Source organism: Oncorhynchus gorbuscha, unplaced genomic scaffold (genome assembly GCF_021184085.1).
Source record: "Oncorhynchus gorbuscha isolate QuinsamMale2020 ecotype Even-year unplaced genomic scaffold, OgorEven_v1.0 Un_scaffold_4464, whole genome shotgun sequence".
Lineage (NCBI taxonomy): Eukaryota > Metazoa > Chordata > Actinopteri > Salmoniformes > Salmonidae > Oncorhynchus > Oncorhynchus gorbuscha.
The window spans coordinates 17,501-33,424 of NW_025748473.1; the positions used below are offsets into that span (position 1 = coordinate 17,501).

The following is a 15,924-nucleotide window of genomic DNA, read 5'->3' on the forward strand; positions in this document are numbered from 1 at the left end:
AGTCACGTTTGTGCCAGTGTGTCTATTAACCTAAATGTCACAGATGAGAGAGAAATGTTCACGAGCCCCTTTAAAGGGTGGATGGTTACTATGGTAACGTGAAATGGCAGAAATACCTTTTTAAAAACAATGACTGCAGCATTTATTTAACTATAAATGTGATCATACTTGTGACTGGAGGGAGATGGGTCAGGACTCCACAATGTGGCTGGTGAAATGGACATCTCTACCAGCCAATGTCAAAATCGACCTTTCGGCACTTTAGGCCCTGTCGGTAAGACAGATAAAGGTATCACATCATATATATATATATATATATATATATATATTTATCCTACAGCAGCCAGGAAGCTCTGGTAATCTCGTCATATATATCCTACAGCAGCCAGAACGCTCTGGTAATCACTTCATATACAGTATATCCTACAGCAGCCAGAAAGCTCTGGTAATCACTTCATATACAGTATATCCTACAGCAGCCAGAAAGCTCTGGTAATCACTTCATATACAGTATATCCTACAGCAGTCAGAAAGCTCTGGTAATCACTTCATATACAGTATATCCTACAGCAGCCAGAAAGCTCTGGTAATCACTTCATATACACTATATCCTACAGCAGTCAGAAAGCTCTGGTAATCACTTCATATACAGTATATCCTACAGCAGCCAGGAAGCTCTGGTAATCACGTCATATATATCCTACAGCAGCCAGAAAGCTCTGGTAATCACTTCATATATATCCTACAGCAGCCAGAAAGCTCTGGTAATCACTTCATATATATCCTACAGCAGCCAGAAAGCTCTGGTAATCACGTCATATATATATATATATATATATATATATATATATATATATCTATATCTATCCTACAGCAGCCAGGAAGCTCTGGTAATCACTTCATATATATCCTACAGCAGCCAGAAAGCTCTGGTAATCACTTCATATATATCCTACAGCAGCCAGAAAGCTCTGGTAATCACTTCATATATATCCTACAGCAGCCAGAAAGCTCTGTTAATCACTTCATATACAGTATATCAGCATAGCAGCCAAAAATATGTTGTTCAAAAGCTATTGGAGACCACTTCTATAAAGTTTAGCGATAGTTTCGTAGTCTTGAATGTCTTTATGGTGTGCAATTGTATGTAAAAGACTACCAGGATGACGTGAACGGCCCCAGTGGAATAGATACCAGTTTAGTCTAAAAATCTATCGGGAGGACACCCTCTACACGTCACACAGTGAATAACACGTCTGTCTTTATGGCCTGCTGTACGGAGTAGAGATAGGGATCATGGACCAGACCAGTGGTTGGAAAACTCCTGGTGACAGTAGCAATGTAGATAGTTGTATGTTTATTTATTTTATTTGACCTTTATTTTACCTAGGCAAGTCAGTTAAGAACAAATTCTTATTTACAATGACGGCCTGGGAACAGTGGGTTAACTGCCTTGTTCAGGGGCAGAACGACAGATTTTGTACCTTGTCAGCTCAGGGATTTGAACTTGCAACCTTCCGGTTACTAGCCCAACGCTCTAACCACTAGGCTACCCTGCCGCCTCTACACTCTAACCACTAGGCTACCCTGCCACCTCCACACTTTAACCACTAGGCTACCCTGCCACCTCTACACTCTAACCACTAGGCTACCTGCCTCCTCTACACTCTAACCACTAGGCTACCCTGCCGCCTCTACACTCTAACCACTAGGCTACCCTGCCACCTCTACACTCTAACCACTAGGCTACCCTGCCACCTCTACACTCTAACCACTAGGCTACCTGCCACCTCTACACTCTAACCACTAGGCTACCCTGCCACCTCTACACTCTAACCACTAGGCTACCCTGCCACCTCTACACTCTAACCACTAGGCTACCCTGCCACCTCTACACTCTAACCACTAGGCTACCCTGCCACCTCTACACTCTAACCACTAGGCTACCCTGCCACCTCTACACTCTAACCACTAGGCTACCCTGCCACCTCTACACTCTAACCACTAGGCTACCCTGCCACCTCTACACTCTAACCACTAGGCTACCCTGCCACCTCTACACTCTAACCACTAGGCTACCCTGCCACCTCTACACTCTAACCACTAGGCTACCCTGCCACCTCTACACTCTAACCACTAGGCTACCCTGCCACCTCTACACTCTAACCACTAGGCTACCCTGCCTCCTCTACACTCTAACCACTAGGCTACCTGCCACCTCTACACTCTAACCACTAGGCTACCCTGCCACCTCTACACTCTAACCACTAGGCTACCCTGCCGCCTCTACACTCTAACCACTAGGCTATCCTGCCACCTCTACACTCTAACCACTAGGCTACCCTGCCACCTCTACACTCTAACCACTAGGCTACCCTGCCACCTCTACACTCTAACCACTAGGCTACCCTGCCGCCTCTACACTCTAACCACTAGGCTACCTGCCACCTCTACACTCTAACCACTAGGCTACCCTGCCGCCTCTACACTCTAACCACTAGGCTACCCTGCCGCCTCCACACTCTAACCACTAGGCTACCCTGCCGCCTCTACACTCTAACCACTAGGCTACCCTGCCGCCTCTACACTCTAACCACTAGGCTACCCTGCCGCCTCTACACTCTAACCACTAGGCTACCCTGCCGCCTCTACACTCTAACCACTAGGCTACCCTGCCGTGAGAGAAGAAGAATTCTTAATTGTAGCTAGATGATGCATGTCCCAAATGTATAGCGTATCAGCACACTGAGCACTTCCTGGTTTAATCGAGGTTAAAAAAAATACTGTATATCTGGGTTTTAACCACTTGGTTGTTGAATTTCTCTGTTGTAATAAAGTGAAAGTAAACATTTCTAATTTATTGGAATTAAAAAATATATATATATATATTTTTAAATTGTACCTTTATTTTACTAGGCAAGTCAGTTAAGAACAAATTCTTATTATTTTCAATTTTCAATGACGGCCTAGGAACAGTGGGTTAACTGCCTGTTCAGGGGCAGAACGACAGATTTGTACCTTGTCAGCTCGGGGATTCGAACTTGCAACCTTTCTGGTTACTAGTCCAACACTCTAACCACTAGGCTACCCTTGGAGTACGTCCCCAATACTTTCTTCTGAAGTGTACACTCGTTCGCTACTACTCCCCCAAAAATGTTTTTAAAAGCGTTGGGTTGGTGGAGGTCATGGGCTAATGTGAGTTTCTACCCTATTTCTTATTCACAAGGCATTCGCACATCTGAGTGATCTTTGTTGACTGGTAACAGTTGAATAAAATGAGAGAGAAAAGAATGACTGGTAGTAAACACTGCTCTTTATTAAGTTTTACATATCGGGCCTCACGACTTTCCTCAGAGCTTTAACATGTTTCTTATTCCAGTCATTTCATTTGAAATCGGTGAAGGGAAGTGAACAAGTGCACACTTTAGGAGGCAGGAGAGAGAGAGAGAGTTGGGATGTAGCCTAGGTCAAAGTTCAGTGTGATGTGTAGCGTCGTTCCTACTGAAGAGTAGACCCTATGCCCCGGCTCAGAGAATATCTAATCTCTGGTTTCTTTCTTCTCTTCCTCTTGGGCTCTGTCCCTCTTCCTCCTCCTCTTCCTCTGGTCTGGCTTGATTTGGTATTCTACTAACCGGCTTCATCAGAAGGTAATCATCACATTCACAAATCATCATCATCGCAGTCATCATCACCCCTCATCGTCATACCCATATTTTAATCCCACCCTTGTTCACCCCTCATCCAGGGATGCAACCTTTTGGTTACTGTCCCAAAATTCCTGGGTTTTTCCCCAAGAAATCCTAGTTAGAATATTCCTGGAATCACTATGGAATAAGCAGGAAATCCAGGAATTCTCCAACCGGGATTTCTAGAAAACCGAGGGATTTTGGGGTAGAAATGACCCTCCTTACCCCCCTACCCTTTTCAACATCAAGCTAACTCCATCGCAGCCACATGTTCAGATAAAAGTTCATATGAGAGATCAGCTCCTTAAAACCAAATTGCTGTTGATGGTGAATACATCTACACTAATAATAATAATACCAAGTGTTTCTGCCAGGTATCCTCTTTTGATCTAGTTTCCTGAGTCCTTCAATCTATCTCCGTGTTGTCGTTTGTCTGTTTAACTATACAGGAATGTTTTGGGGGGAGATGTCATGACCACTGTAAGAGATGTGACCCCCAGAAACAATGTCATGTCTACGTCCCAAATTACATTCTATTCTTCTATATAGTGCACTCCCCCCCCCCCCCCCCCCTGGTCAACAGTAGTTCCCTACATAGGGAATAGGGTGCGTCACATCCCTGTTTTTCCTATAATGTGATTATGTGATCGCAGGGAAGACCTTCCAGCTCTACTCACACAACCTGATTGGGCTGTTTGAGCAGCTGAAGAAGCCTGGCCTGGCCTCTCAGTTCCACACACACCGCTTCCCAGACAAGATGTTACCAAGGTGACACACACACACACACACACTCCGCTTCCCAGACAAGATGTTACCAAGGTGACACACACACACTCCGCTTCCCAGACAAGATGTTACCAAGGTGACACACACACACACACTGCTTCCCAGACAATATCTCACCCAAGTGAGAGACACAGGGGTCTATTCTATTGTCCTCAACAGAGGCTGTGTTGACACTATATGGCTGTATATGACTGTGTCGTGTTCAGTAGGCATGAAACAGAGAGAAACGGGAAGATACAGTGTCTTTTGCGAAACTATTCATCCCTCTTGGCATTTTATCCTATTTTGTTGCCTAACAACCTGGAATTAAAATGGATTTTTTTGAGGGGTTTGTATCATTTGATTTACACAACATGCCGACCACTTTGAAGATGCAAAATATGTTTTATTGTGAAATAAACAAGAAATAAGTATTACAAAAACTAAACTTGAGCGTGCATAACTATTCACCCCCACAAAGTCAATACTTTGTAGTGACACCTTTTGCAGAAATTACAGCTGCAAGTCTCTTGGGGAATGTCTCCATAAGCTTGGCACATCTATTCACTGGGATTTTTGCCCATTTTTCAAGGCAAAACCGCTCCAGCTCCTTCAAGTTGGATGGGTTCTGCTGGTGTACTGCAATCTTTTTAAGTCATACCGCAGATTCTCAATTGTATTGAGGTCTGGACTTTGACTAGGCCATTCTAAGACATTTAAATGTTTCCCCTTAAACCACTCGAGTGTTGCTTTAGCAGTATGCTTAGGGTCATTGTCCTGCTGGAAGGTGAACCTCCGTCCCAGTCTCAAATCTCTGGAAGACTGAAACAAGTTTCCTTCAAAATGTCCCTGTATTTAGAGCCAATCATCATTCTTTCAATTCTGACCAGTTTCCCAGTCCCTGCTGATGGAAAACATCCCCACAGCATGATGCTGCCACCACCATGCTTCACTGTGGGGATGGTGTTCTCGGGTGATGAGAGGTGTTGGGTTTGCGCCAGACATGGTGTTTTCCTTGATGGACAAAAAGCTCAATTTTAGTCTCATCTGACCAGAGAACCTTCTTCCATATGTTTGGGGAGTCTCCCACATGCCTTTTGGTGAACACCAAATGTGTTTGCTTATTTTCTTTCTTTTAGCAATGGCTTTTTTTGGACACTCTTCCGTAAAGCCCAACTTTGTGGAGTGTACGGCTTTGTGGTCCTATGCGCAGACACTTCAGGGTTATCTTTGGTCTTTTGCAACAAAATGGGAAAAACGCCAAAGGAGCTGAATACTTTTGCAAGGCCCTGTACGATCTGAACTTGTCCAATAAGAAACTTCAATCTCAAAACATTTTGCTACGGTGCGGCCTGCAGGACCCAGGCCGTATGACTGTGTTGGTTCAGGCTGTATGACTGACTGTGTGTTGGTTCAGGCTGTATGACTGACTGTGTGTTGGTTCAGGCTGTATGACTGACTGTGTGTTGGTTCAGGCTGTATGACTGTGTTGGTTTAGGCTGTATGACTGTGTTGGTTCAGGCTATATGACTGACTGTGTGTTGGTTCAGGCTGTATGACTGACTGTGTGTTGGTTCAGGCTGTAGTACTGACTGTGTGTTGGGCCAGGCTGTATTGGTTCAGGCTGACAGTTTTCTCTCTGCAGGAGGTTTGCCTTGACAACGAAGATCCCTGACACAAAGGGCTGTCACAAGTGTTGCATTGGTGAGTTCCACATCCCCCATGGTCCTGGACAGAGCAAATATCAAGTCCTATGCTTTGACTTACCTCAACCTCCTCTCTCTTCCCCTGGGTGCCTCTCTCTTCCCCTGGGTGCCTCTCACTTCCCCTGGGTATCTCTCTTCCCCTGGGTGCCTCTATCTTCCCCTGGGTGCCTCTCTCTTCCCCTGGGTATCTCTCTCTTCCCCTGGGTATCTCTCTCTTCCCCTGGGTATCTCTCTCTCTTCCCCTGGGTATCTCTCTCTTCCCCTGGGTATCTCTCTCTCTATTCCCCTGGGTATCTCTCTCTTCCCCTGGGTATCTCTCTCTTCCCTGGGTATCTCTCTTCCCTGGGTATCTCTCTTCCCTGGGTATCTCTCTCTCTTCCCTGGGTATCTCTCTCTTCCCTGGGTATCTCTCTCTCTTCCCCTGGGTATCTCTCTCTCTTCCCCTGGGTTTCTCTCTCTCTTCCCCTGGGGTTCTCTCTCTCTTCCCCTGGGGGTTTTCTCTCTCTTCCCCTGGGGTTCTCTCTCTCTTCCCCTGGGTATATCTCTCTCTTCCCCTGGGTATATCTCTCTCTTCCCCTGGGTATATCTCTCTCTTCCCCTGGGTATCTCTCTCTTCCCCTGGGTATATCTCTCTCTTCCCCTGGGTATATCTCTCTCTTCCCCTGGGTATCTCTCTCTCTTCCCCTGGGTATCTCTCTCTCTTCCCCTGGGTATCTCTCTCTCTTCCCCTGGGTTTCTCTCTCTCTTCCCCTGGGTTTCTCTCTCTCTTCCCCTGGGTATCTCTCTCTCTTCCCCTGGGTTTCTCTCCCTCTTCCCCTGGGTTTCTCTCTCTACCCCTGGGTATCTCTCTCTTCCCCTGGGTATCTCTCTCTCTTCCCCTGGGTATCTCTCTCTCTTCCCCTGGGTATCTCTCTCTTCCCCTGGGTATCTCTCTCTTCCCCTGGGTATCTCTCTCTCTTCCCCTGGGTATCTCTCTCTCTTCCCCTGGGTATCTCTCTCTCTTCCCCTGGGTATCTCTCTCTCTTCCCCTGGGTATCTCTCTCTCTTCCCCTGGGTATCTCTCTCTTCCCCTGGGTATCTCTCTCTCTTCCCTGGGTATCTCTCTCTCTTCCCCTGGGTATCTCTCTCTCTTCCCCTGGGTATCTCTCTCTCTTCCCCTGGGTATCTCTCTCTCTTCCCCTGGGTTTCTCTCTCTCTTCCCCTGGGTTTCTCTCTCTCTTCCCCTGGGTATCTCTCTCTCTTCCCCTGGGGTTCTCTCTCTCTTCCCCTGGGTATCTCTCTCTTCCCTGGGTTTCTCTCTCTTCCCCTGGGTTTCTCTCCCTCTTCCCCTGGGTTTCTCTCTCTACCCCTGGGTATCTCTCTCTCTACCCCTGGGTATCTCTCTCTCTTTCCCTGGGTATCTCTCTCTCTTTCCCTGGGTATCTCTCTCTCTTCCCCTTGGTATCTCTCTCTCTTCCCCTTGGTATCTCTCTCTCTTCCCCTGGGTATATCTCTCTCTTCCCCTGGGTATATCTCTCTCTTCCCCTGGGTATATCTCTCTCTTCCCCTGGGTATCTCTCTCTCTTCCCCTGGGTTTCTCTCTCTCTTCCCCTGGGTTTCTCTCCCTCTTCCCCTGGGTTTCTCTCTCTCTTCCCCTCGCAGTGAGGAACCCCTATACGGGCCATAAGTACCTGTGTGGAGCGCTCCAGTTTGGGATAATCCTGCTACAGTGGTATGAGCCCATGCAGAGGTTCATGCTTATCAAGGTCAGTCCTTTATCTATACTGATCAAAAACACAAACGCAACATGTAAAGTTGTTGGTTTCATAAGCACACAAAAAGCGTATTTCTCTGAATCTCACTAATGTGTTTTACATCTCTGTTCGTGAGTATTTCTCCTTTGCCAAGAAAATCCATCCACCTGAAAGGTGTGGCATGTCAAGACGCTGATTAAACAGCATGATCATTACACAGGTGCACCTTGTGCTGGGAACAATAAAAGGCCACTCTAAAATGTGCAGTTTTGTCACACAAGACCAAGCCACATATGTATCAAGTTTTGAGGGGGCGTGCAAATGGAATGTTAATTTCTCTACCTTAAACTGCCTCCAACGTCGTTTTAGGAATTTGGCAGTACATTCTTCCGGCCTCACAACTATAGACCATGTGCAACTACGCCAGCCCAGGACCTCTATATCCGGCTTCTTTCCCTGTGGGATGGTCTGAGACCAGCCACCCGGACAGCTGATGAAACTGTGGGATGGTCTGAGACCAGCCACCCAGACAGCTGATGAAACTGTGGGATGGTCTGAGACCAGCCACCCAGACAGCTGATGAAACTGTGGGATGGTCTGAGACCAGCCACCCAGACAGCTGATGAAACTGTGGGATGGTCTGAGACCAGCCACCCAGACAGCTGATGAAACTGTGGGATCGTCTGAGACCAGCCACCCGGACAGCTGATGAAACTGTGGGATCGTCTGAGACCAGCTACCTGGACAGCAGATGAAACTGTGTGTTTGCACAACCAAATAATCTCTGCATAAACTGTCAGGAACTGTCTCAGGGAAGCTCATCTGTGTGCTCGTTGTCCTCCCCAGGGTCTTGAGCCGACTGCAGTTCAGCGTTGTAACCGAATTCAGTGGGTAAATGCTCACCTCTGATGGCCACTGGCACGTTGGAGAAGTGTGGTCATCACGGACGAATCCCGGTTTCAGCTGAACCGGGCAGATGGCAGACAGTGTGTGGAGTTGTTTATGCGAGAGGTTTGCTGACGTCAACGTTGTGAATAGAGTGTCCCATGGTGGAGGTGGGGTTATGGTATAGGCAGATATACGCTACAGGCAATGAACATAATTGCATTTTATCGATGGCAATTTGAATGCACAGAGATACAATGAACGATCCTGAGGCCCATTGTCGTTCCATTCATCCACCGCCATCACCTCATGTTTCAGCATGATAATGCAAGGCCCCATGTCGCAAGGATCTGTACACAATTCCTGGAAGCAGAAAATGTCCAGGTTCTTCCATGGCCTGCATACTCACCAGACACGTCACCCAATGAGCATGTTTGGGATGCTGTGGAGCGACGTGTACAACAGCGTGTTCCAGTTCCCGCCAATATCCAGAAACTTCACACAGCCATTAAAGAGGACTGGGACAACATTCTATAGGCCACAATCAACAGCCTGATCAACTCTGTGTGAAGGAGATGTGTCGCTGCATGAGACAAATGGTGGTCACACCAGATACTGACCTTTTTCTAAAGGTATCTGTGACCAACAAGATGCATATCTGTATTCCCAGTCATATGAAATCCATAGATTAGGGCCTAATTAATCCATTTCAATTGACTATTTCGTTATATGAAATGTAAAATCTTACATTTTTTCGATGTTACGTTTATATTTTTGTTCAGTGTTCGTTTGTCCCACTGGGTACCAAAGGTTCTGTTAGATGGACTGTGAGGATTAGCACGACAAATCGATAATATATATATATATATCATATAGATTTTTCTTTAATGTTATATTTTCTACATCCAACAGCATGAATCGTTTACTTGTTTTAAAACAGACATTTCTCTGGACCTGTTTTTTGTGATAATGGACCATTGTGATGCAAGGCACCTTTCAAACAGACAAAGAATCATGTCATGCTTTAGTACGACCCACTTTACTTCCTCAGCATTACTTCCAGAGCCTCATCACTCTCCTCTCCCTCTCGTCACTCCCTCTCGTCACTCCCTCTCGTCACTCCCTCTCCTCACTCCCTCTCCTCACTCTCTCTCCTCACTCTCTCTCCTCACTCTCTCTTCCCTCATCTCTCTCTCTTCCCTCATCTCTCTCTTCCCTCATCTCTCTCTCTTCCCTCATCTCTCTCTTCCCTCATCTCTTTCTCTTCCCTCATCTCTCTCTCTTCCCTCATCTCTCTCTCTCTTCCCTCTCTCTCTCCTCATCTCTCCCTCTCATCCCTCTCCCCACTCTCCCTCATCTCTCTCTCATCCCTCTCCTCCCTCTCCTCCCTCTCTCTCATCTCTTTCTCATCCCTCTCCTCACTCTCTCTCCTCTCTCATCCCTCTCCTCACTCTCCCTCCTTGCTTTCTCTCTCCGATCTCTCTCTCTCTTCTCTCTCTCCTTGCTCTCTCCCTCTCCTCTCTGGTGTTCTGTCCCTCAGCACTTTGACTTCCCCTTACCCAGCCCTCTGAAGGTGTTTGAGATGTTGGTGGTTCCAGAGCAGGAATACCCCATGGTGTGTATAGCTGTCAGCCAGGCCACGGAGCCAGGCCAGGTGGTTCGCTTTGAGACCATCAACCTCAACTCCTGCTCTTCCTGGTTCACTGAGATGGGATCAAGTAAGGAATTCACACACACAGTAGCACTACATTCACATCTATAGGCTACATTGAGTTATTTTCTTCATTCGTATGGCGTTAGTGCGTATAGCCTATGCTTTAGGGCTTAACTGTACGCTCGCCCAATGCAAGCCAATTGTCAAATGCTTTTAGGAAAACGTTAAGGTGATCCACTGGGGCAAAAATGACAACGTTGGGAGTTTCATTCAAGAGAAAAGCTGCGTATAATGTAAAGTTGAAAATAAAGAGAAAGGAGGCAGGGCCTGAACAGTTTGTTTGGGAGAGAGAAGTTGTAAAAGAGAAAGGAGGCGGGGCCAGAACTGTTTGGGAGAGAGAAGTTGTAAAAGAGAAAGGAGGCGGGGCCAGAACTGTTTGGGAGAGAGAAGTTGTAAAAGAGAAAGTAGGCGGGGCCAGAACTGTTTGGGAGAGAGACGTTGAAAAGAGAAAGGAGGCGGGGCCAGAACTGTTTGGGAGAGAGAAGTTGTAAAAGAGAAAGTAGGCGGGGCCAGAACTGTTTGGGAGAGAGAAGTTGTAAAAGAGAAAGTAGGCGGGGCCAGAACTGTTTGGGAGAGAGAAGTTGTAAAAGAGAAAGTAGGCGGGGCCAGAACTGTTTGGGAGAGAGACGTTGTAAAAGAGAAAGGAGGCGGGGCCAGAACTGTTTGGGAGAGAGACGTTGAAAAGAGAAAGGAGGCGGGGCCAGAACTGTTTGGGAGAGAGACGTTGAAAAGAGAAAGGAGGCGGGGCCAGAACTTTTTGGGAGAGAGACGTTGAAAAGAGAAAGGAGGCGGGGCCAGAACTGTTTGGCAGAGAGACGTTGAAAAGAGAAAGGAGGCGGGGTCAGAACTTTTTGGGAGAGAGAAGTTGAAAAGAGAAAGGAGGCGGGGTCAGAACTGTTTGGGAGAGAGACGTTGAAAAGAGAAAGGAGGCGGGGTCAGAACTGTTTGGGAGAGAGACATTGAAAAGAGAAAGGAGGCGGGGCCAGAACTGTTTGGGAGAGAGACGTTGTAAAAGAGGACACTAGCAGTGTCGACTGTGTGTTATGACGCGATGATTGTGAGGCGCTCTACGAATTCTTCAGTCGCAAACAAGACGGGGATTTTTCAAAATGCAACGTCAAGGGAACTGTAGGCTACTGTTTGAGATGGGTTTAAACGGAATAGTATCCCGACTGAAATATGGACACTGACTTGTCGGTCTGTAACATCTCACGCAGCCTTAATATTAACTCCTGCTGAATTAAGCATTTCATGTTTTATTTATTTATTTTATTTTACCTTTATTTAACCAGGCAAGTCAGTTAAGAACAAATTCTTATTTTCAATGACTGCCTGGGAACAGTGGTTTAACTGCCTGTTCAGGGGCAGAACGACAGATTTGTACCTTGTCAGCTCGGGGGTTTGAACTTGCAACCTTCCAGTTATTAGTCCAACACTCTAACCACTAGGCTACCCTGCCACCTCTACACTCTAACCACTAGGCTACCCTGCCACCTCTACACTCTAACCACTAGGCTACCCTGCCGCCTCTACACTCTAACCACTAGGCTACCCTGCCACCTCTACACTCTAACCACTAGGCTACCCTGCCACCTCTACACTCTAACCACTAGGCTACCCTGCCACCTCTACACTCTAACCACTAGGCTACCCTGCCACCTCTACACTCTAACCACTAGGCTACCCTGCCGCCTCTACACTCTAACCACTAGGCTACCCTGCCACCTCTACACTCTAACCACTAGGCTACCCTGCCACCTCTACACTCTAACCACTAGGCTACCCTGCCACCTCTACACTCTAACCACTAGGCTACCCTGCCATCTCTACACTCTAACCACTAGGCTACCCTGCCACCTCTACACTCTAACCACTAGGCTGCCCTGCCACCTCTACAATCTAACCACTAGGCTGCCCTGCCACCTCTACAATCTAACCACTAGGCTACCTGCCGCCTCTACACTCTAACCACTAGGCTGCCCTGCCACCTCTACAATCTAACCACTAGGCTACCTGCCGCCCCGGCAGTGTAGTGAAATGATCCATCAAATGTTTGTTTTTACTCTGGAACAGGAGAGGAGAAATGTGATTTAATTTCTTTTAGCATCTTGACAGAATGAATCTGTAGTTAGTTAGGGACCGTTTTTGTATGATGCTATCTTTATCAGCATTATACAAGCTGATTTGTACAATTTCATCCACATAAAATATGCATCCAAGCCAAACTGAAATCTTATCAAAAGCATGTTGGTTTGTTTTAACAGCTTTTAATTTCCTTATACCTGGGCAAATTTACGTCATTTGGGGGAAAAAAATGCTTTTTTTTGTTGTTGTTTTTTTGCACTTTCTCCCCGGTCCCTAAATGTCTTTGCTGCTTGAGAGAAGCAGAGATGAAAGAGGAAACAAACTTCACCAATGTGGACGATATTGAAGCATTCCTTCTATTGATTTATGATGTTATAAGCAGAAACATAGGCCTATCTAGAAAAGGCTTGTCAAACAATCATTCAACCATCTGACTGGATGGCGTATTTTCTATATTTGTGGGTTAGGGATGGGTGAGGGCCTCAGGTTTTCACTGTCATATAGTCAGGGGGCTTTTCACTGTCGTATAGTCAGGGGGCTTTTCACCGTCATATAGTCAGGGGGCTTTTCACCATCATATAGTCAGGGGGCTTTCCACCGTCATATAGTCAGGGGGCTTTCCACCGTCATATAGTCAGGGGGCTTTCCACCGTCATATAGTCAGGGGGCTTTTCACCGTCATATAGTCAGGGGGCTTTACACCGTCATATAGTCAGGGGGCTTTCCACCGTCGTATAGTCAGGGGGCTTTACACCGTCGTATAGTCAGGGGGCTTTCCACCGTCGTATAGTCAGGGGGCTTTACACCGTCATATAGTCGGGGCTTTTCACCGTCATATAGTCAGGGGGCTTTTCACCGTCGTATAGTCAGGGGGCTTTCCACCGTCGTATAGTCAGGGGGCTTTACCGTCGTATAGTCAGGGGCTTTACACCGTCATATAGTCAGGGGGCTTTTCCCCGTCATATAGTCAGGGGGCTTTTCACCGTTTATATAGTCAGGGGGCTTTTCACCGTCATATAGTCAGGGGGCTTTTCACCGTTTATATAGTCAGGGGGCTTTCCACCGTCGTATAGTCAGGGGGCTTTCCACCGTCATATAGTCAGGGGGCTTCTCACCGTCATATAGTCAGGGGGCTTTCCACCGTCGTATAGTCAGGGGGCTTTCCACCGTCATATAGTCAGGGCTTTCCACTGTTTATATAGTCAGAGGGCTTTCCACTGTTTATATAGTCAGGGGGCTTTCCACCGTCATATAGTCAGGGGGCTTTTCCCCGTCATATAGTCAGGGGGCTTTCCACCGTCATATAGTCAGGGGGCTTTTCACCGTCATATAGTCAGGGGGCTTCTCACCGTCATATAGTCAGGGGGCTTTTCACCGTTTATATAGTCAGGGGGCTTTTCACCGTTTATATAGTCAGGGGGCTTTCCACCGTCATATAGTCAGGGGGCTTTTCACCGTTTATATAGTCAGGGGGCTTTTCACCGTTTATATAGTCAGGGGGCTTTCCACCGTCATATAGTCAGGGGGCTTTCCACCGTCATATAGTCAGGGGGCTTTTCACCGTCATATAGTTAGGGGGCTTTCCACCGTCATATAGTTAGGGGGCTTTCCACCGTCATATAGTTAGGGGGCTTTCCACCGTCATATAGTCAGGGGGCTTTCCACCGTCATATAGTCAGGGGGCTTTTCACCGTCATATAGTCAGGGGGCTTTCCACCGTCATATAGTCAGGGGGCTTTCCACCGTCATATAGTCAGGGGGCTTTCCACCATCATATAGTCAGGGGGCTTTTCACCGTCATATAGTCACGGGGCTTTTCACCGTCATATAGTCAGGGGGCTTTCCACCGTCATATAGTCAGGGGGCTTTCCACCGTCATATAGTCAGGGGGCTTTTCACCGTCATATAGTTAGGGGGCTTTTCACCGTCATATAGTCAGGGGGCTTTTCCCCGTCATATAGTCAGGGGGCTTTTCCCCGTCGTATAGTGAAAAAACATCTTACCCGCACATCACCACAACCCTGATCCTGGAGAGCCACAGGTCCTGCAGGTGTTGTCCCCAACGAGGCACCACACCTGACCAACTGAGCTAATTGATCAGGTCAGACATTGATTCAATTCAACATACCTGGTCTTCAAGGTCAGTAAAATCAAGAACTGCGGCACTCCAGGACCAGCCTACCCCCTGCTCTACACAGAGAAACAATCAACCTCAACTAGGGCTGTGGTCGTCATGACTTCAACATATTGCTATTGACACTCAGAACTGTGGTCGTCATGACATTTTGTCAGCCGGTGATTGTCAAGCAAATAACTGCCGGCCGGTCTCACGGTGATCGACCGTTAATTAACGTTTATCATCTCCTGGCTTCCACACACATCCTACCAGCCACTGATGCAGACCTTTGGAACATCTACAGTTTAAAAAAGTATAATAAATCCATGTAATATAGTCTACCTACACCATCACAATAAATCCATGTAATATAGTCTACACCATCACAATAAATCCATGTAATATAGTCTACACCATCACAATAAATCCATGTAATATAGTCTACCTACACCATCACAATGAATCCATGTAATATAGTCTACACCATCACAATAAATCCATGTAATATAGTCTACACCATCACAATGAATCCATGTAATATAGTCTACACCATCACAATAAATCCATTATTTATTTTAGACAGGTCTAAAGAAACATGATAATGTGAAAATGTAGTCTTATTTCAGAAGGACCAGAATATCATACTCCTGAGTTATCCTTATGTTAGGTCCTGATCTGACGATGCTAAATGACTGTAGGCTACACCAGCCTAAACCTATCCATGTTAACATTGAACCGGGTGAATGGAATACGAACAACAAGTCATCCAATATGCTCATTAAGGAAATAATCGTCCTCCCTCCCTCTTAAAAGGCACCGACCCGTCACTGGTATTTGCATATTGAAACAAACCGTTTCTATTGGATGCCAGAAGGGATATCTCCACGGTGACCGCTCTATTTGTCTCTCCCCTAGCTGGTCGAGCAGTGGACGCCATCCATGTGACCCAGCTGGAGAGGGACACGTTGCTAGTGTGCCTGGACAGTAAGTATGACCTTTGAACCCATAGAAATGATGACCTCTTGACCTGCACTCAAGATTTTTATTTTATTTTTACCTTTATTTAACCAGGCAAGTCAGTTAAGAACAAATTCTTATTTTCAATGACGACCTAGGAACAGGAACTGCATTGTTCAGGGGCAGAACGACAGATTTGTACTTTGTCGGCTTGGGGGTTTGAACTTGCAACCTTCCGGTTACTAGTCCAACGCTCTAACCACTAGGCTACCCTGCC

At 46.7% G+C, this 15,924-nt stretch overlaps 1 protein-coding gene across 1 annotated transcript in view; it reads left to right on the top strand.

The window, feature by feature from the left end:
- Positions 1 to 15,674, top strand: part of LOC124028584 (mitogen-activated protein kinase kinase kinase kinase 5-like) — a gene marked incomplete at both ends in the record, with an annotated part of 30,027 nt that extends 14,353 nt beyond the window's left edge. The window contains 6 exons of the mRNA XM_046340621.1: positions 3,645 to 3,647; positions 4,340 to 4,454; positions 6,097 to 6,155; positions 7,799 to 7,902; positions 10,316 to 10,493; positions 15,606 to 15,674. Coding sequence (XP_046196577.1) covers positions 3,645 to 3,647; positions 4,340 to 4,454; positions 6,097 to 6,155; positions 7,799 to 7,902; positions 10,316 to 10,493; positions 15,606 to 15,674 — 528 coding nt within the window. The remainder of the gene's footprint in view (positions 1 to 3,644; positions 3,648 to 4,339; positions 4,455 to 6,096; positions 6,156 to 7,798; positions 7,903 to 10,315; positions 10,494 to 15,605) is intronic.
- Between the last annotated feature and the right edge of the window lie 250 nt (positions 15,675 to 15,924).